Here is a 14,990-nt window from a genome sequence, read left to right as displayed (position 1 = left end):
TGTACGTTTACTGTACCTTTCCTATGTTTAGATATGTTTACACACACAAATACCATTGTGTTACCATTGCATACGGTATTCAGGACAGTAACATGCCACACAGGTCTGTAGCCTAGGAGAAATAGGCTATACCATACAGCCTAGGTATGTAGTAGACCATATCGTCTAGATTTGTGTAAGAACCCTCTATGATGTTCACACAAAGACGAGATTGCCTAAAGACACATTTCTCAGAGCGTATCCCCATCGTTAAACCATGCATGATTGTATGTATTTTCCTTGTGGATGTAAAACTATTTTCTATATTACTCACAATGTATATGAGATGATTTGTGGTATTAAAGTATATTAACTATATTGCTAATTTAAAAAATAACAAATTATTAGACCCATATCAGTTCCTCTTTGTAAAACTGTCAGAAGAATGTGCACCTAATGTTAAACCAGGGTATCTCTGAGAATTGGGGTTACAGCTAATAGATCATTTTCTTCAGAGATATTCTGATTTATCTTCAACTTTCACGTATTGAAAGCCAGCAATGATTTTGTATCCTGTTGGCGAGAAATTTTCTGCAGGTCGTTAGTATTATTCCCTTAATATTCTGCTGGAATATCTTTCGCAGTCATTTTCATTTCGCAGAATTTTCCTTTCTCATCTACAGCCTTCGGTGAAACGGATATGAAACTTTACTTTTCGTATTGGTGATTCACAGCAGTCACCCAAGCTCTGTAGTTAAAGCAGAAGCTCTTCAAAGATCCCTCAGGGTAGGGCGGTGGCCGCGACGCCTTCTGGGTACTGTGGTCCAGAAAGCCGGCGCGGGTCTCGGGAGAGCCCCGGGAGAGGCGGTCCGGGGGTCTTTCTGCGCATGTGCCGTTCCTGTTTTTCACCTGGACGCGCTTCCGGTTCGACAGGCTCTTCCGGGTGAGGGTCCTTCAGCTCGTGAATGCCTGGTCCCACTGTGACTTGGACCTGGTGCGAACTGCAGGCGAAGCGGGTGCACCCACAACCTATAGGAAGGGCTGGCGGCGAGCTCCGAGCACTCGGGCGTCGGAGGGAACGGTGGGGCCGGGCGGAGCTGTCCTCGGGTCAGCGGAGGGTGGACGCGCGCTCTCCTTGTCTTTGGAGGGAGGGTTTCCTGTTGTCGGAAGGCGAGGCAGCCAGGGCAGGATTGGGCTCCTGACCTGCAGGCCACGGGGCAGGCTCTCTCTAGGGCCCTGATTTGCCTGAAGAAGGCGCTTGGTGAAAGTGAAAGGTTTGCGCATCCAAGTAGCTAGAGCCTCTTTCCAGAACTTATGCTGATGCACTTAGTCCTGCAACCATTGATTACTATAGCTCAGCAAAGTTCATATCACGTTTCGGAAGAAGGATGTGAGCTGAAATGGGCAGGGTCCAGATTTGACAGGAAAAGACACTTCACTGGAGGTATCTGCGAGAGTCCTGGGTTGGAAGGAAGGCGTACTAGTTATAAATAAGGAAATGATCTCTTCATCACTTCCTAAACACATACATGTCATTCCCTACCATCTCCATCCTCTGTTTATTCTGAGCTGCACCAACCATGTTCATCACCTCTCGTGGGATTTACTGAGTTTACCCCTTACAGAGCTACACAATAGGGGTAAAGGAAAGACTAAAAACCAATTTATCTTGTTTTAAAATTACGACTTCGTAAAGATTTTATTCAGTAATGCAGTTTGCTAGTGACAAAGCCAATAACTGAATTCTGGTCCTTTGAGTACCGGTCAGGGCTTTGTCATCTACCACATTTAAGTTACCTACCACAAGAAGTTTCTTAGTAAAAGGTCCTGTTGTGAAACTGCAGCTAAAGGAGACCAAACTGTCAAAAAGACAAACACCTTAAACACTTTCATTTGTTCTTTCTGGATTCTGTCATCTCTAGTGGCTAAACACATTAGTAGGAAAGTAGGTAAGTGACAAAATATCATTTTCCTATTCCAAGAAATCTTTTAATCGTAGAATCCACTTTAATGCCAAAATAGTGTTCCAGGCTTTGTATATACTAACTTTCGTTGACCTAGTCTTCTATTAATTGGACTCAGGTTTTCAGTTTTTTTCAAAGGAGGCATAAATTCCCAGTAATTCAGTAGAAAACATTTGTTGACAGTAAGAAAAGCTCTATGTGACCATTCTAGAACTATAAATGGACAAGTGAATGTTTCCTCAAGCTGTTGCTTCCTGAACCAGACTGGTCAAAGGGCCATGTTTTTAAATGTGTGCGTGGCTGTCTTTGTAGGTAACTGTAGAGCTGCTGTGTGAGCCAGATTGCTCATGCCATTCCCCATTCTTCCTTACCCAGCTCTGCTTTCAACACTCTTGGCCCTTTCTCAGGAGAACCTGAAAATGAACAAATTTCAGGTAAGTTGCTCAGGGATTTACTTCTCACATTATACTGTGAACTTCAAGAGGTTTAGAGTAGTTTGCAGATGAAACTGAAATTATAAAATTCAGCATCAGAGTATTCGATCAATACTAGAAAAGTGGACATAGATATACAGAAATCATATATTCCTATAGACTTACTCAAATGGTTCTAGAAAGCCCAGACAATATGAGATAGCCCTTACACTGGATTTTTGTGTGGTTTTCCCATCAATTATCTAAAAATTTTCTTGGATGATCTTTCAGTAAGTGAAGTAGAGGCAGCTCTGCCAAAAACAGCTGGGAAAGAAATGCTATGGGTTTCCTGTGACTTCTGTACCCAGGCAGAGCACAGTAATTACAGGGAACCAATCCAGGGTCATCCGAACAGGCAGCATTCAGATGGTTCTCTGTGATGTCTATGATCCAGTGATAAGACCTAGAATAAATGGATAAAACCTATAACAAATAGAATAATATTCTTCAAATAATGCCCTATAACTTTATTGCAGCTGTACTTATAAAACAAGTTCTAGAGGGAACAATTCAATATTCTGTAGGTAGAACTTCTTCACTTGCCTGTCTCATTTCAACCCACTTGATACAGTCTTATGTCTGCCCCCACCACTCTGATGGATCTGTTCTGGAAAAAGTTACCAGTAACCTAAATGTTTTCAAACCCAATGAGTATTTTTCAGTTCATACTTTACCAAACTCTTCGTTGCATATGACAGTATGACTGCCCTCTCCCTAATATGCATCTCTGATAATGTCTGTGGTATCACTCACTTGATTCTCTTTGTAGCTCTATAATCACGTCTTTTTTCTTTTTTTTTTTTAATTGAGATGAGGTCTCACTATGTTGCCCAGGCTGGTCTCGAACTCCTGGGTTCAAGTGATCCTGCCACCTTGGCCTCCCAAAGTGCTGTGATTACAGGTGTGAGCTGCCATGCCCAGCCTGTAATCGTGTCTTTTTTATATCTTTTATACAATCTTCTCTTTTGTTTCATGAACATTGCTATTCCATTGTTAGCCCATTATTCTTTCTGATTTTTTTTTCATGCCCTTTGTGGTTTTTAACTTGTGAGTCTTTATGCTCTGAAATATTTCTGCCTCTGAGAACCTCAGCTTGAAATTCTTGCTGAACATCTCTACAAGGATGTCCAGAAGGCACATGGAGTCCTTGTATCCAACATGGAAATAATATTTACAACTTGCTCGATGTACTGCTGCTTCTTGATTCCCTATCAGTGCTGCTTCCATCAAGCCGGAAAATGAAGTCTATCTTTTTTTATTTTTTTGAGACGGCGGTCTCACTCTATTGCGCAGGCTGGAGTGCAGTGGTGCGATCTCGGCTCACTGCAAACTCTGCCTCCCAGGTTCACACCATTCTCCTGCTTCAGCCTCCTGAGTTGCTGGGTCTATAGGCGCCTGCCACAACACCCGGCTAATTTTTTTGTATTTTTAGTAGAGACGGGGTTTCACCGTGTTAGCCAGAATGGTCTTGATCTCCTGACCTGGTGATCTGCCCGCCTCAGCCTCCCAAAGTGCTGGGATTACAGGCGTGAGCCATTGCACCCGGCCTGAAGTTCATCTTAATTCTCCTTTTCCTCACCTCCTACCATACCTGTTTGTCGAGCTTGCTAATAACATTTCTTGAATTTGTCCTTTCACTTCCTTCTCTTGCCTCAGTTTCTCGTGGGTCGTCATAATATTAATAGCTTTCTCAGCAGTCTGCCTGGCCCCTTCCTCTTCCCACCTCAAGGCTGTTGTTCACACTGACCAGTTCCTCCAAAATGCCAGCGTGATCATGTCTTAATACAGAAATGACTTAAGAGGTTCCACACCACTTATGGAATACAAGTTCAGCATCCTTGGTATGACATGTAAGGCTATTTATGTCATGACCGTTTCCTGCTTCTTCTTAATTCCTACCACTCTGGACCTTTCACTCAATAACTGTATATTGATCCAACAATTGTGTGTCATACGCTATGCTAGATGGTCTATATTCAACTTGAATGAAGGAGATACTGTCTCTGTCCTCATGGAGCTCACATGCTAGTGAAAAAGAAAGATATTACACGAACAGTTCAAACTGTGCTGAGGTGGTTCTCAACTCTGCCAGACCCATATCTATTTACAGGACATACTTTCTTATGAGCTATATTGGGATGCAAACCTTCCATATTCAGCCATCTCCTTTATCTCTCTTAGTTAATGCCACCCACTCACACCAGGCTGCCTCCTCTTTTAGACTTGGATGAAACCACACACCATAAGGTGTGGTACCAGCTTCCTGAGGGGCCAGATGGTGGAGCCAGATGATGCAACCTGGAAGTGTGGGCAGGTTAACTCACTGGGTGAACCTTGAATGAAGGGAAATGGAAAATGAGAAGGAGGTGGGCAGATGAATTCACCATCCTTTCTCTCTTCTGTGCACTATTTCAACATTAGTTTCTCCTGGTGGTTCTCCCAAATGTGTCCCATGTGCTGACCCCATGCTCCTGCTGAGGAAACTTGGCCCTCTTTGGGGCTTGTAGTGAGGTGGTGGGCAGCATGCTAATGCCTCTCATACCTCATTGTTTACATCCTTTGTTCCCTCCCTTCCTTACTTCCCTCACCCTCACTGCCCTGGCTTGGAGTTCCCAGATAAAATGATACAGACTGAGTCCTTGCCTTAGGCTCTGTTTTCTAGAAATCCCAACTAAAAGCCAGCCTCCCTTTATCCTTATTTTGGAGATCATAGATAATATAACCTACTTGTGTAATTTTTAAAAAATCGATAGAACTCAATATAGAGGAAAAATAAAAACATAAAGTAATTTAAAATGATATGTATCTTAACACAGACTTGCCCAGATATAACTATAGTAAAAGTCAAAAGAGGAGTCTGATGTTTATACAGACTACTTTTAGGTTAAATCTCTATGAATGTAATTACAGTTCTCACTGATACAGGAGTGATGTGTTGTGATTCGAATACTGTACACAACATTGCCATTTGTGGTATTTTTCAAGAGTGAAAATCCCTAAAGTTCCAGTTCAAATCAAATACAAATTGTCCTTGATATACCCACTATTACATTGAAGAAAATTTAATATACATAAATATATATTTATATATATATACTATGTGTTCAAGTGCCAAATGGAATAAGATTCTAGGCTCAGATCATTATAAACAGATTTTTTGCTTATATGACTATTTAAGATTAGAAATTTATACAGGACTTGGGACATTTCTTTCCTGTAGGAGAAGGTACTGCATGTTGCAGTATCTCTATCATCCCTCCTTCCCTCTCCCTCCACCAAATGCCAGCAGCATCCCACAGAACCCCGATGGCCAAAAATGTCTCCACAGATGTGCTACATGCCCCCGGTGGGAGGGAACACCCACACTGAGCCCCTCTGAAGAATGATGGTGGTCTGCATTTAGTCTCCTGAAAATGCCCCAGATTTTACACTCTTGCTTTTAATCGTGTTTCCACTGTTTGCTCCTTGACGTTCTACCCCTTTTCTGTCTACATTGGGACCATAGCCAGGAGCCATCTCGTCATAGGACCCATTCCTGTCCCCATATTCTGTGTCCACAGACTGTGTGTTTACAGAGCAATGCTGGCCCTCTTCATCTCTGCATTACATATAGGGTCTGGTCATTATCTGTCTACCTCACAAGTAAGACTATTGGCCTTTAAAAGTGTAGGCATATCTCCTCAGTAGCCATATGCCTGCTCATAGTAGTGCTCATCATTTCTTTTTTGTGGGTAATCTTGTTTTGTGTGTAACAGTGAACTCTCCTCTGCTCTGAAGGGATCATCGTTCTACTTAGTGTTGCTTACAGAGTGGACCTGAGTCACCGGGAGAATCGAATTTCTTTTTCTTTGTCATAAGCACCTTTCAGTTTCTCACAAAGTGAACACATTCACTGTTCTTACTTTGGACTTTCTGCTGTGAAGTGCACTGGGTCTGCCTTAGCGAGTACAGAACTTTTTAGTGAGGGCTCTTCCCTGGCACTCATTCCCCTGGCGTTTTGTTTCCAGTATTTTTGCCATTCTTTCTAGTCATTAAGACCTTATATGCCTATTGTTGTGCCTATAATTATAACATACTCTTTATCTTCAAGAAGCTTATAGGTCCTTTAGACTGGGTGCGGTGGCTCACGCCTGTAACCCCAGCACTTTGGGAGGCCAAGGCGGGCGGATCACGAGGTCAGGAGATGGAGACCATCCTGGCTAACACGGTGAAACCCTATCTCTACTAAAAATACAAAAAAATTAGCTGGGCGTGGTGGCGGGCACCTGTAGTCCCACCTGCTAGGGAGGCTGAGGCAGGAGAATGGCGTAAACCTGAGAGGTGGAGCTTGCAGTGAGCTGAGATCGCGCCACTGTACTCTAGCCTCTGGGAGACAGAGCAAGACTCCATCTGAAAAATAAAATAAAATAAAATAAAGAAACTTATAGGTCCTTTAGAGGAAGTAATTCATGGAGGAAATAAAATGGATAATGTAACTACTTCTAGTTTATGTGTAAGAGACAGTTAAGTGGTGATAATAGGAAAGGCCTCATTGAATTACCTAATGAAGTGTGTCAGTAGAAAGATGTATAGCAGATCAAAGAAAAGAAAGACTGGGGTGACCTAGGATGGTCATGTGGGTGAGGTGAAACATACAGCAGGCCGAAGCCCAGGTGTCTGCGGAGGTGGAGGCAGCATGCCTATTTTTTAGTGCTTTATTTTTAAATATGAAGAATGAGAAAAATCATACACAAAATACCTGTGTTTCCTTCACCTCGCTTCCCCTGATCTTTCAAAACTATATTATAGTGATCAGAACTGGGAAATTCACATGAATACAGTACTATTATCTATCTTATTCAAATTCTGCTAATTATTTTCCATGAATATCCTTTTTCAGTTCAAGGATCCAACCTAGGAACCCAAGTTGCATTAAATGTCCTGTCTCCTTAGCCTCTTGCAACCCACGATGGTCCTTCTTTGTCACTTACAACCTTGACACTTTGCTGGCTAGTTATTTTGCAGGGTTCATCCTAGCCTTTCTTTCCTTTCCCCTTCCCCTTCCCTTTCCCTTGTTTTCCTTTTCCTTTGTTTTCTTTTCCTTTTCTTTCCTCCCTCCTTTAATTTCTCCCTTTCCTTTCCTCTTTCTTTTCTTTCTTTCCTTTTTACGTACTTAAACTTATTTAACTTGCCTAATTTTTGAAACTGGGTTTTGCTCTGTCACCCAAGCTGCAGTGCAGTGGTGCAATCATAGCTCACTAAAGCCTTGATCTCCTCAGCTCAAGCAATCCTCCTGTCTTAGCCTCCCAAGTAGCTGGGACTACAGGCATGCGCCACCACCCCTGGCAAAAAAAAAAAAAAAAAAATTGAGACATGAGGTCTCACTATGTGGCCTGAGCTGGTCTTGAACTCCTGAGTTCAAGCGATCCTCCCACCTCAGCCTCCCAAAGTGCCGTGAGTACAGGCGTGAGGCACCACACCTGGCCTACCATTTTTCTAAGAATCAAAACCATATAGAAAGATGTTTTAGAGAAGTGTCACACCTTCTCATCTCTTCTACTCTGTTCCCATCCATCCAATCTTTCCATCTGTCTCCACCTCTCCCCTGAATGTAACCAGTTTCATGAGTTTCTGGTGTATCCTTTCCATAATTTTTTTTGCACACGTAGTGGTTATATGTGGTGGGGTTTTTTTGTTTTTTTGAAATGAGGTCTTGCACTGTCCACCCAAGTTGATGGAGTTCAGTGGCACAATCTCAGCTCATTGCAACCTCTGCCTCCCAGACTCAAGTGATCCTCTTGCCTCAGCCACCCGAGTAGCACATGCCACTGTGCCCGGCTAATTTTTTTTTTATTTTTTGTAGAGATGGGGTTTTGCCATGTTGCCCAGACTGATCTTGAATTTCTGAGCTCCAGTGATCTGCCTACCTCAACCTCTCAAGAGTGCTGGGATTATAGGTGTAAGCCACCACACCTGGCCATGTGTGTTTTCTTACATCTCCTTTCTTACATAAAAGGTAGAATATTATAGATATTCTTTAATACTTTGCTTTTTTTACTTCATATCAGTTCATGGAGACCTTCCTCGTTATTTATGCTTTCAAATATTGCTTCTGATCACTGTGTTATCTCTCCTCTGAGCTCCAGAACGATGTATCCAACTACCAGCTAGACATCTCTACTTCTTTACTCAATAGATACTTCAAGCACAGCATGGTAAACATCAGTGCCTTCGTTTCCTATGCTCACTTCTCTTTTCTGTTTTGTTTTCCTAATCTCCACATATACTACTAGCATCAGCCCAGCTGATCATGTGAAATAATCTGCACATTACATCTGCACATCAAGTAGTGGTCAACTCTCCTTGCCTCCCATTATGTAGGACTGATTTTCTCCTTCCCATTTCCCAGGAACTACCTGTGCTCCTGTCCTTTAGGGGTGTCTTAGTTTTCTTCCCCTCTAATTTGACCTTTAAGCCAGTTTCCATTTTTCTAGAGTAGGGGACAGCAAATGTTTTTTTAGAGTACAAGGTCAAAATTTTTGGCTTTGCTGGCCCTGTGGTCTCTGTCAGATTTCCTCAGCACAGCTGTTGTGACATGAAAGCCGTCACCGACTGTGTGTAACAAATGATCATGACCACATTTGGCTCCCATGGCCTAGATTTTGCCCATGGACTGTAGTTTGCCAACCCCTGTGCTCTAGAGCATTGTTTCAAAGTACACATTTGGTCACAAATCTCCAGTCCTTGCTTACAAATACCTCTTTATGGATTTCCATTATTTACGACAGTGGTCTCCAAAGTGGAGGATAGGGAACACCCCAGCAATTCACTGGACTTCTATTCTTGTTAGTATTTCAGCCAAAAGAATGAAAAAATAATTAAGCTTTATTGATATTAATGTATAGCTGGAACTAACTTGGAAATATACTACAATTCTTAAGTAAATGTACATTAGCATATATGCAAGAATGTTTTGCTGATGTGTTGTACTATCTGAATTTCAAGACTACTAATTAGAAAAAAGAGTTCCTCTATTCTCTGGCCTCTGTCCCACTCCTCACTAGCCTTTCCTGTGGAGAGATTGTAGTTCTCAAACTCCCCATGTGTGTTTAGTGTCTGTGTATTTTCTTAATGGCTACAGTCCTATAAAGCGTACTGTTTATATTTCAGGATTAAAATTATTATGCCCTCAAAGAAGGGGTAACAAAAATGGAGCAAGCTTTCTTCTTTTGTGATCACCCTTCATCTTTTGTGTATGTCCAGCATTGCTCTTTAAAGATGTGCATTTCTATTTTTGTCACCCTGTCAGAATATATGCTTCTTGAGAGCAAGATTAGTATTTTATGTGATTAGTAATCCAGGCAATTGGTATAGCTCCAGGACATGGTATAAGCTCAGTACAGTTTTAAAATTCATTTTAAAAATGAACACAGTGACGTATTTTTAATTTTCTGCCCTCCCACAATTATATCTCTTTATAGTTTTCCATTAGCCATGGCAGTGGTCTGCTTATAGTTTATGTTACCATACATTTGATATCACTCAATTTTGGTCACCCCAGATTAAACATTTTCTTTCAGAGATCAGTTTCATTCCAGGACCTGACTGTGAACTTCACCCAGGAGGAATGGCAGCAACTGGACCCTGCTCAGAGGCTCCTGTACAGGGATGTGATGCTGGAGAACTACAGCAACTTGGTCTCCGTGGGTAAGGATGGTTTCCTTGTACAACTCCCAAGAGCATACATTTCTTCTGTGTTACAAAAACATGTTTATTTCTAGAATTTAATTATTTAGCTTTGAGCATCAGGGGAGCAAGATGATTAAACTTTTTTAGACGGTAAAGTTTGTGTATGTATTCACTGCCCTTCCCCTACCCTTCACTAAAATGTTCTAGCTTTACTGAGCTATTGCTGGGCATCTTCATTGCACAGCTTCTGAAGCTGTACTTTCTGCATTCTTCAGAGTCCCTGATGTCCAAAGATCTTGGTCCAAGTTCTATAATTTCCCATTAACAGGGTATCATGTTAGCAAACCGGATGTGATTTTCAAATTGGAGCAAGGAGAAGAACCATGGATAGTGGAGGAATTCTCAAATCAGAACTACCCAGGTCAGTAAATGATAACTGAGCAGATGGAACCAATGGAAATGAGAGTTCCATGGTGGTCACTGGTAATAGTTGGCATGGCAATATTTTTCATGAATTTCTTTTTGTTGGCCCCAGACCTTTAGAAGTGATTGAGGTTGATTAACTGTCATGCTATGGACATCTGAAACATTCTCCCCAAATAAATAACTGAAATTTATAAAGATTTTTGCCACTAAGTTACCTATCCCCAGAATTCAAGTTCCTCTTTTATCACACCTTAAACTTTATTTCTCTAGCATTCTCTGTTGCCTACCTTGCCCCACCCACCATTGTCATAGGCTTGGTTTATATTCCAGACATTCAGAGATCTGTCATAATCTTTTTAATTGTCTTCAATTTTTCTCTACATCACTTAACAGAAGTAACACGGTTTCCCTTTCCATTCTAAGCTTCATCAGGATCCGGAGTAGGGTGAGGCAAACAAGGTGCCTGGCATGCAAAATTTAGGAAGACACTCAACTCTCAGGATTGTGCAGGTGCCCTGGGTATCCTGCTTGCCTTCCTCTAGTCCCAGCTCTGCTCAGCCCACAATCTTACTTCCCTTTGCATTGTACAAATTCGAGAGTTCCATGTCACTGCAAAAATTTCACATTCACCCCTTCCTTCTTATGTATTTTGATAATAACTGACCATCTTTCTGACATCTATTTTACCTGGTCTCACTGTATGACTCTCTTTCTCTAAGTGCTTGTTTGACTCTTGTCTGTTTTATTCAACAGTCCATCAGCCACACTTCCAGCATACTTTGTGTACTATTCCTTGTGACTGTTTACTTTTTCCACTCAATGTTTAGTGGTATTTGTAAAGTGTCAAAGGTACTTGTATTCTTTGCTAGTTTCCTCTTCCTTTACCCCTGTTAAATAGTGGCTGGTATGGATGGATTTGCTTTTTAGTATTTTTTGTTTTTGTTTTTCTTCAAATCAACTAAGTAAGAGATATTTGCACTTGAAATTTGTTTAATCTTGAAGGCTGGGCCTGAAGTCTAACCCCCAAAACAGTGCATTTCTAAGGAATTCTCATTTCTTAGCAAATACATAAAGACTCACCAATTACTGTTAATTGTGTTCCTTTTTCTAGAAGTTGATGATGCCTTAGAGAAGAATAAAGAAATCCAGGATAAACATTTGACACAAACTGTATTCTTCAGCAACGAAACACTGATTACAGAAAGAGAGAATGTATTTGGGAAAACACTTAATCTGGGCATGAATAGTGTTCCCTCAAGAAAAATGCCCTATAAATGTAATCCAGGAGGAAACAGTTTGAAAACTAATTCAGAAGTAATTGTTGCAAAGAAAAGCAAAGAAAACAGAAAGATTCCTGATGAATACAGTGGATTTGGGAAGCCGCTACTCCATACTAAGCATGAAAAAAGTCATTCGGGAATGAAAAATTACAGGTACAATCCAGTGAGGAAAGACAGCAATCAAAATGAAAGTCTTATTCTTCACCAGAACATTCAGATTTTGAAACAACCTTTTGACTATAGTAAATGTGGGAAAACCTTCTTCAAGAGGGCAATTCTCATTACACAGAAAGGGAGACAGACTGAAAGGAAACCAAATGAATGTAATGAATGTAGGAAAACCTTTTCTAAGAGATCTACCCTCATTGTACATCAGAGAATTCATACAGGGGAGAAACCGTATGTTTGTAATGATTGTAGGAAGACTTTTCGTGTGAAGACAAGCCTCACTCGACACCAAAGAATTCATACTGGAGAGAGACCCTATGAATGCAGTGAATGTAGGAAAACCTTCATTGACAAATCTGCCCTCATTGTACACCAGAAAATTCATGGAGGGGAGAAATCTTATGAGTGTAATGAATGTGGAAAGACCTTTTTTCGGAAGTCAGCCCTGGCTGAACATTTCAGGTCACACACAGGGGAGAAGCCTTATGGATGCAAGGAATGTGGAAATGCCTTCAGTAAGAAATCGTATCTTGTTGTACATCAAAGAACTCACAGAGGAGAGAAGCCAAATGAATGTAAGGAATGTGGGAAAACCTTCTTCTGTCAGTCGGCCCTTACTGCACATCAGAGAATTCACACAGGGGAAAAACCCTATGAATGTAGTGAATGTGAGAAAACCTTTTTTTGTCAATCTGCCCTCAATGTGCATCGAAGAAGTCATACAGGAGAGAAGCCCTATGAATGCAGTCAATGTGGAAAATTTTTATGTACAAAATCAGCCCTCATTGCACATCAGATAACTCATAGAGGAAAGAAGTCTTATGAATGTAATGAATGTGGGAAATTTTTCTGCCATAAGTCAACACTCACTGTACATCAGAGAACACACACAGGAGAGAAACATGGTGTGTTTAATAAATGTGGTAGAACATCCATCATGAAGTCAAACTGCAGTCAGTGTAAGAGAATGAACACAAAGGAGAATCTTTATGAGTGTCGTGAACATGGGCATGCCATCAGCAAAAACTCACACCTCATTGTACATCAGAGAACTATATGGGAGAGACCATATGAATGCAATGAATGTGGGAGAACCTACTGCAGGAAGTCAGCCCTCACTCACCATCAGAGAACACACACAGGAGAGAGACCCTATGAGTGTAATGAATGTGGGAAAACCTTCTGTCAGAAGTTCTCCTTTGTTGAACATCAGCGAACTCACACTGGAGAGAAACCATATGAATGTAATGAATGTGGGAAATCCTTCTGCCATAAGTCAGCCTTCAGAGTCCATAGAAGAATTCACACAGGAGAGAAACCATATGAATGTAATCAATGTGGGAAAACCTACCGTCGCCTGTGGACTCTCACTGAACATCAGAAAATACACACAGGAGAGAAACCTTATGAATGTAACAAATGTGAGAAAACATTTCGCCACAAATCAAACTTCCTTTTACATCAGAAATCCCACAAGGAATAAATTCCAGCAAAGTAATAAATTCCAACAAAGCAACAAATCAAATAAGTTACACAATGCGAAACTGTGAGTATGTATAGAGAAGTAAAATCTTATAATGAGTATAGAAAAGTTTTCTGCCATAAGTCCACCCTCACTATAACATCAGAGAAATCATGTAGGAAAGAAATACTTTGTTTAATAATTGTATTATTCATTGTGAACTATGAAAATATTCAACAGCAATTCAAAGGTTATGCCAAATGTGCCTCCCTTTTAAAATAATGAAACAAACATTATTTAAGTTAAATCATTACTTGGTTCCTCCCTACAGTGTTACTTGATAGTGTATGTTATGAGGTGTGAGGATCTGACCTTCATTTCAAATCAATACCATTGTTTGATAGTTGAGTAATTTGCAGTTTCTCAATTTATGGTATATTTTCAGATTTGGCAGATTTTTTGTTGTCTGCTAACTCCATAGTCTTCTAGTAACAGACTATATACCTTTATCTGCAAAGGTGACAACTCAGGAGCACTAACCATGGTACGCTATGCACCCATCGTAATTATACCCCAGGTGAGCCTTTGGTAAAGCTGAGCCAATGAAAGCCCTTCCTAAGACCTTTCTAATGGAATGTAGGCACAGGATGACTAGTTGGTGATCCTGAAGCTTTCAGCCAAGTCAAGAAAACGGCAATTGCAGTAGGAAAAACATGGAAAAATAAGCATTTTTGAACAACAGAGAATTTGGATGATGGTTGAATCCAAAAAGTGTTTATTTCTCTGGTTTTAGTATTCTCTAATAATCCACTCAACCCCATCTACCAGTGGTTTGATTATGTCAGTTAGTATGTTTTCAAAAATCTCTTGGATTTCCTAATCAACATGTTCATTAGAGGTATTCTTTAGAAGTCACTGATCAAATTCTGAGAACAAAAGGCCTCTGGGATGCTGATTAGGATTACATTGTATGGGTATATGTGATGAGGTAGGATTGCCACTTTTATGGGGTTATTGGGAAATGTTTACCTTTTAAGTCCTGATTTCCGTGAGTGGGGTTTTCCCTATACCCATTCCTAGCCTCTCTGCCACATTATGCATTCTTCCTCAGGGAAGATGAAGTGGGCTTATCTAATTGGTAAGACAGCGATGGGTAACTGGGTTTGCTCAGCTGAACTATCTGTTCATTGTGGGCTGTCCTGCAAGCACAATTTCTTGTCACAGGTATTGCCTGTGATTGGTAAATTGGTCTAATTCTGTCATTCAGCTAATTGGCCCATTAGCTGAATGGTCACAGTAAGTTGCATCTTCCAACTCAATTTGATCAGTAATAAAAGTTTCATCCTGCCCCCTGTCTGCTACTTAATTTTTTATTGTTTAAATGGGGGTGGAAATTGTGCTATTTATTTGGGGCCCTTCAGAGAACCCAATATGAACATGATTTATCAATTCAGTTTTTATATCCTTCGGGACAGATAAATGTATGTGTACACACATATATGTTAATATATATAAGTATATACATATGTTTAAATGTGTGTGTGCCTATACTGATCTTGCTCTTGTGAAA

General features: G+C 40.7%; 1 protein-coding gene across 10 annotated transcripts; it reads left to right on the top strand.

Moving 5' to 3' along the window:
* The first annotated feature begins 811 nt into the window (after window positions 1-811).
* On the top strand, window positions 812-14,769 carry ZNF334 (zinc finger protein 334). Of its 10 annotated transcripts, XM_023197114.1 has the most exons (7): window positions 898-1,928; window positions 2,319-2,377; window positions 4,638-4,782; window positions 8,259-8,411; window positions 9,976-10,102; window positions 10,413-10,505; window positions 11,622-14,769. In XM_023197114.1, exons 5-7 carry the CDS (start codon window positions 10,069-10,071, stop codon window positions 13,439-13,441), a joined length of 1,947 nt encoding a protein of 648 aa, XP_023052882.1. In that variant the 5' UTR covers window positions 898-1,928; window positions 2,319-2,377; window positions 4,638-4,782; window positions 8,259-8,411; window positions 9,976-10,068; the 3' UTR covers window positions 13,442-14,769. The 10 variants fall into 10 exon arrangements, with proteins under 10 accessions (XP_023052878.1, XP_023052882.1, XP_023052883.1 ...); XM_023197115.1 differs by lacking the exon at window positions 4,638-4,782; XM_023197107.1 differs by lacking the exon at window positions 8,259-8,411.
* Window positions 14,770-14,990: the final 221 nt, after the last annotated feature.

This window comes from Piliocolobus tephrosceles, chromosome 20, assembly GCF_002776525.5.
Source record: "Piliocolobus tephrosceles isolate RC106 chromosome 20, ASM277652v3, whole genome shotgun sequence".
Taxonomy (NCBI): Eukaryota; Metazoa; Chordata; class Mammalia; order Primates; family Cercopithecidae; genus Piliocolobus; species Piliocolobus tephrosceles.
The sequence above is the reverse complement of the archived record's forward strand: the minus strand, read 5'-3'. Positions and strand labels throughout refer to the sequence as shown.

Excerpts from the sequence above, each read along its gene's own strand:
- ZNF334 (XM_023197106.1), top strand. The coding sequence starts at position 2,291 with ATGCCATTCCCCATTCTTCCTTACCCAGCTCTGCTTTCAACACTCTTG. Across the intron at positions 2,378-9,975 it reads TGAAAATGAACAAATTTCAG|AGATCAGTTTCATTCCAGGA; the intron begins GTAAGTTGCTCA and ends ATTTTCTTTCAG. Across the intron at positions 10,103-10,412 it reads CAGCAACTTGGTCTCCGTGG|GGTATCATGTTAGCAAACCG; the intron begins GTAAGGATGGTT and ends TCCCATTAACAG.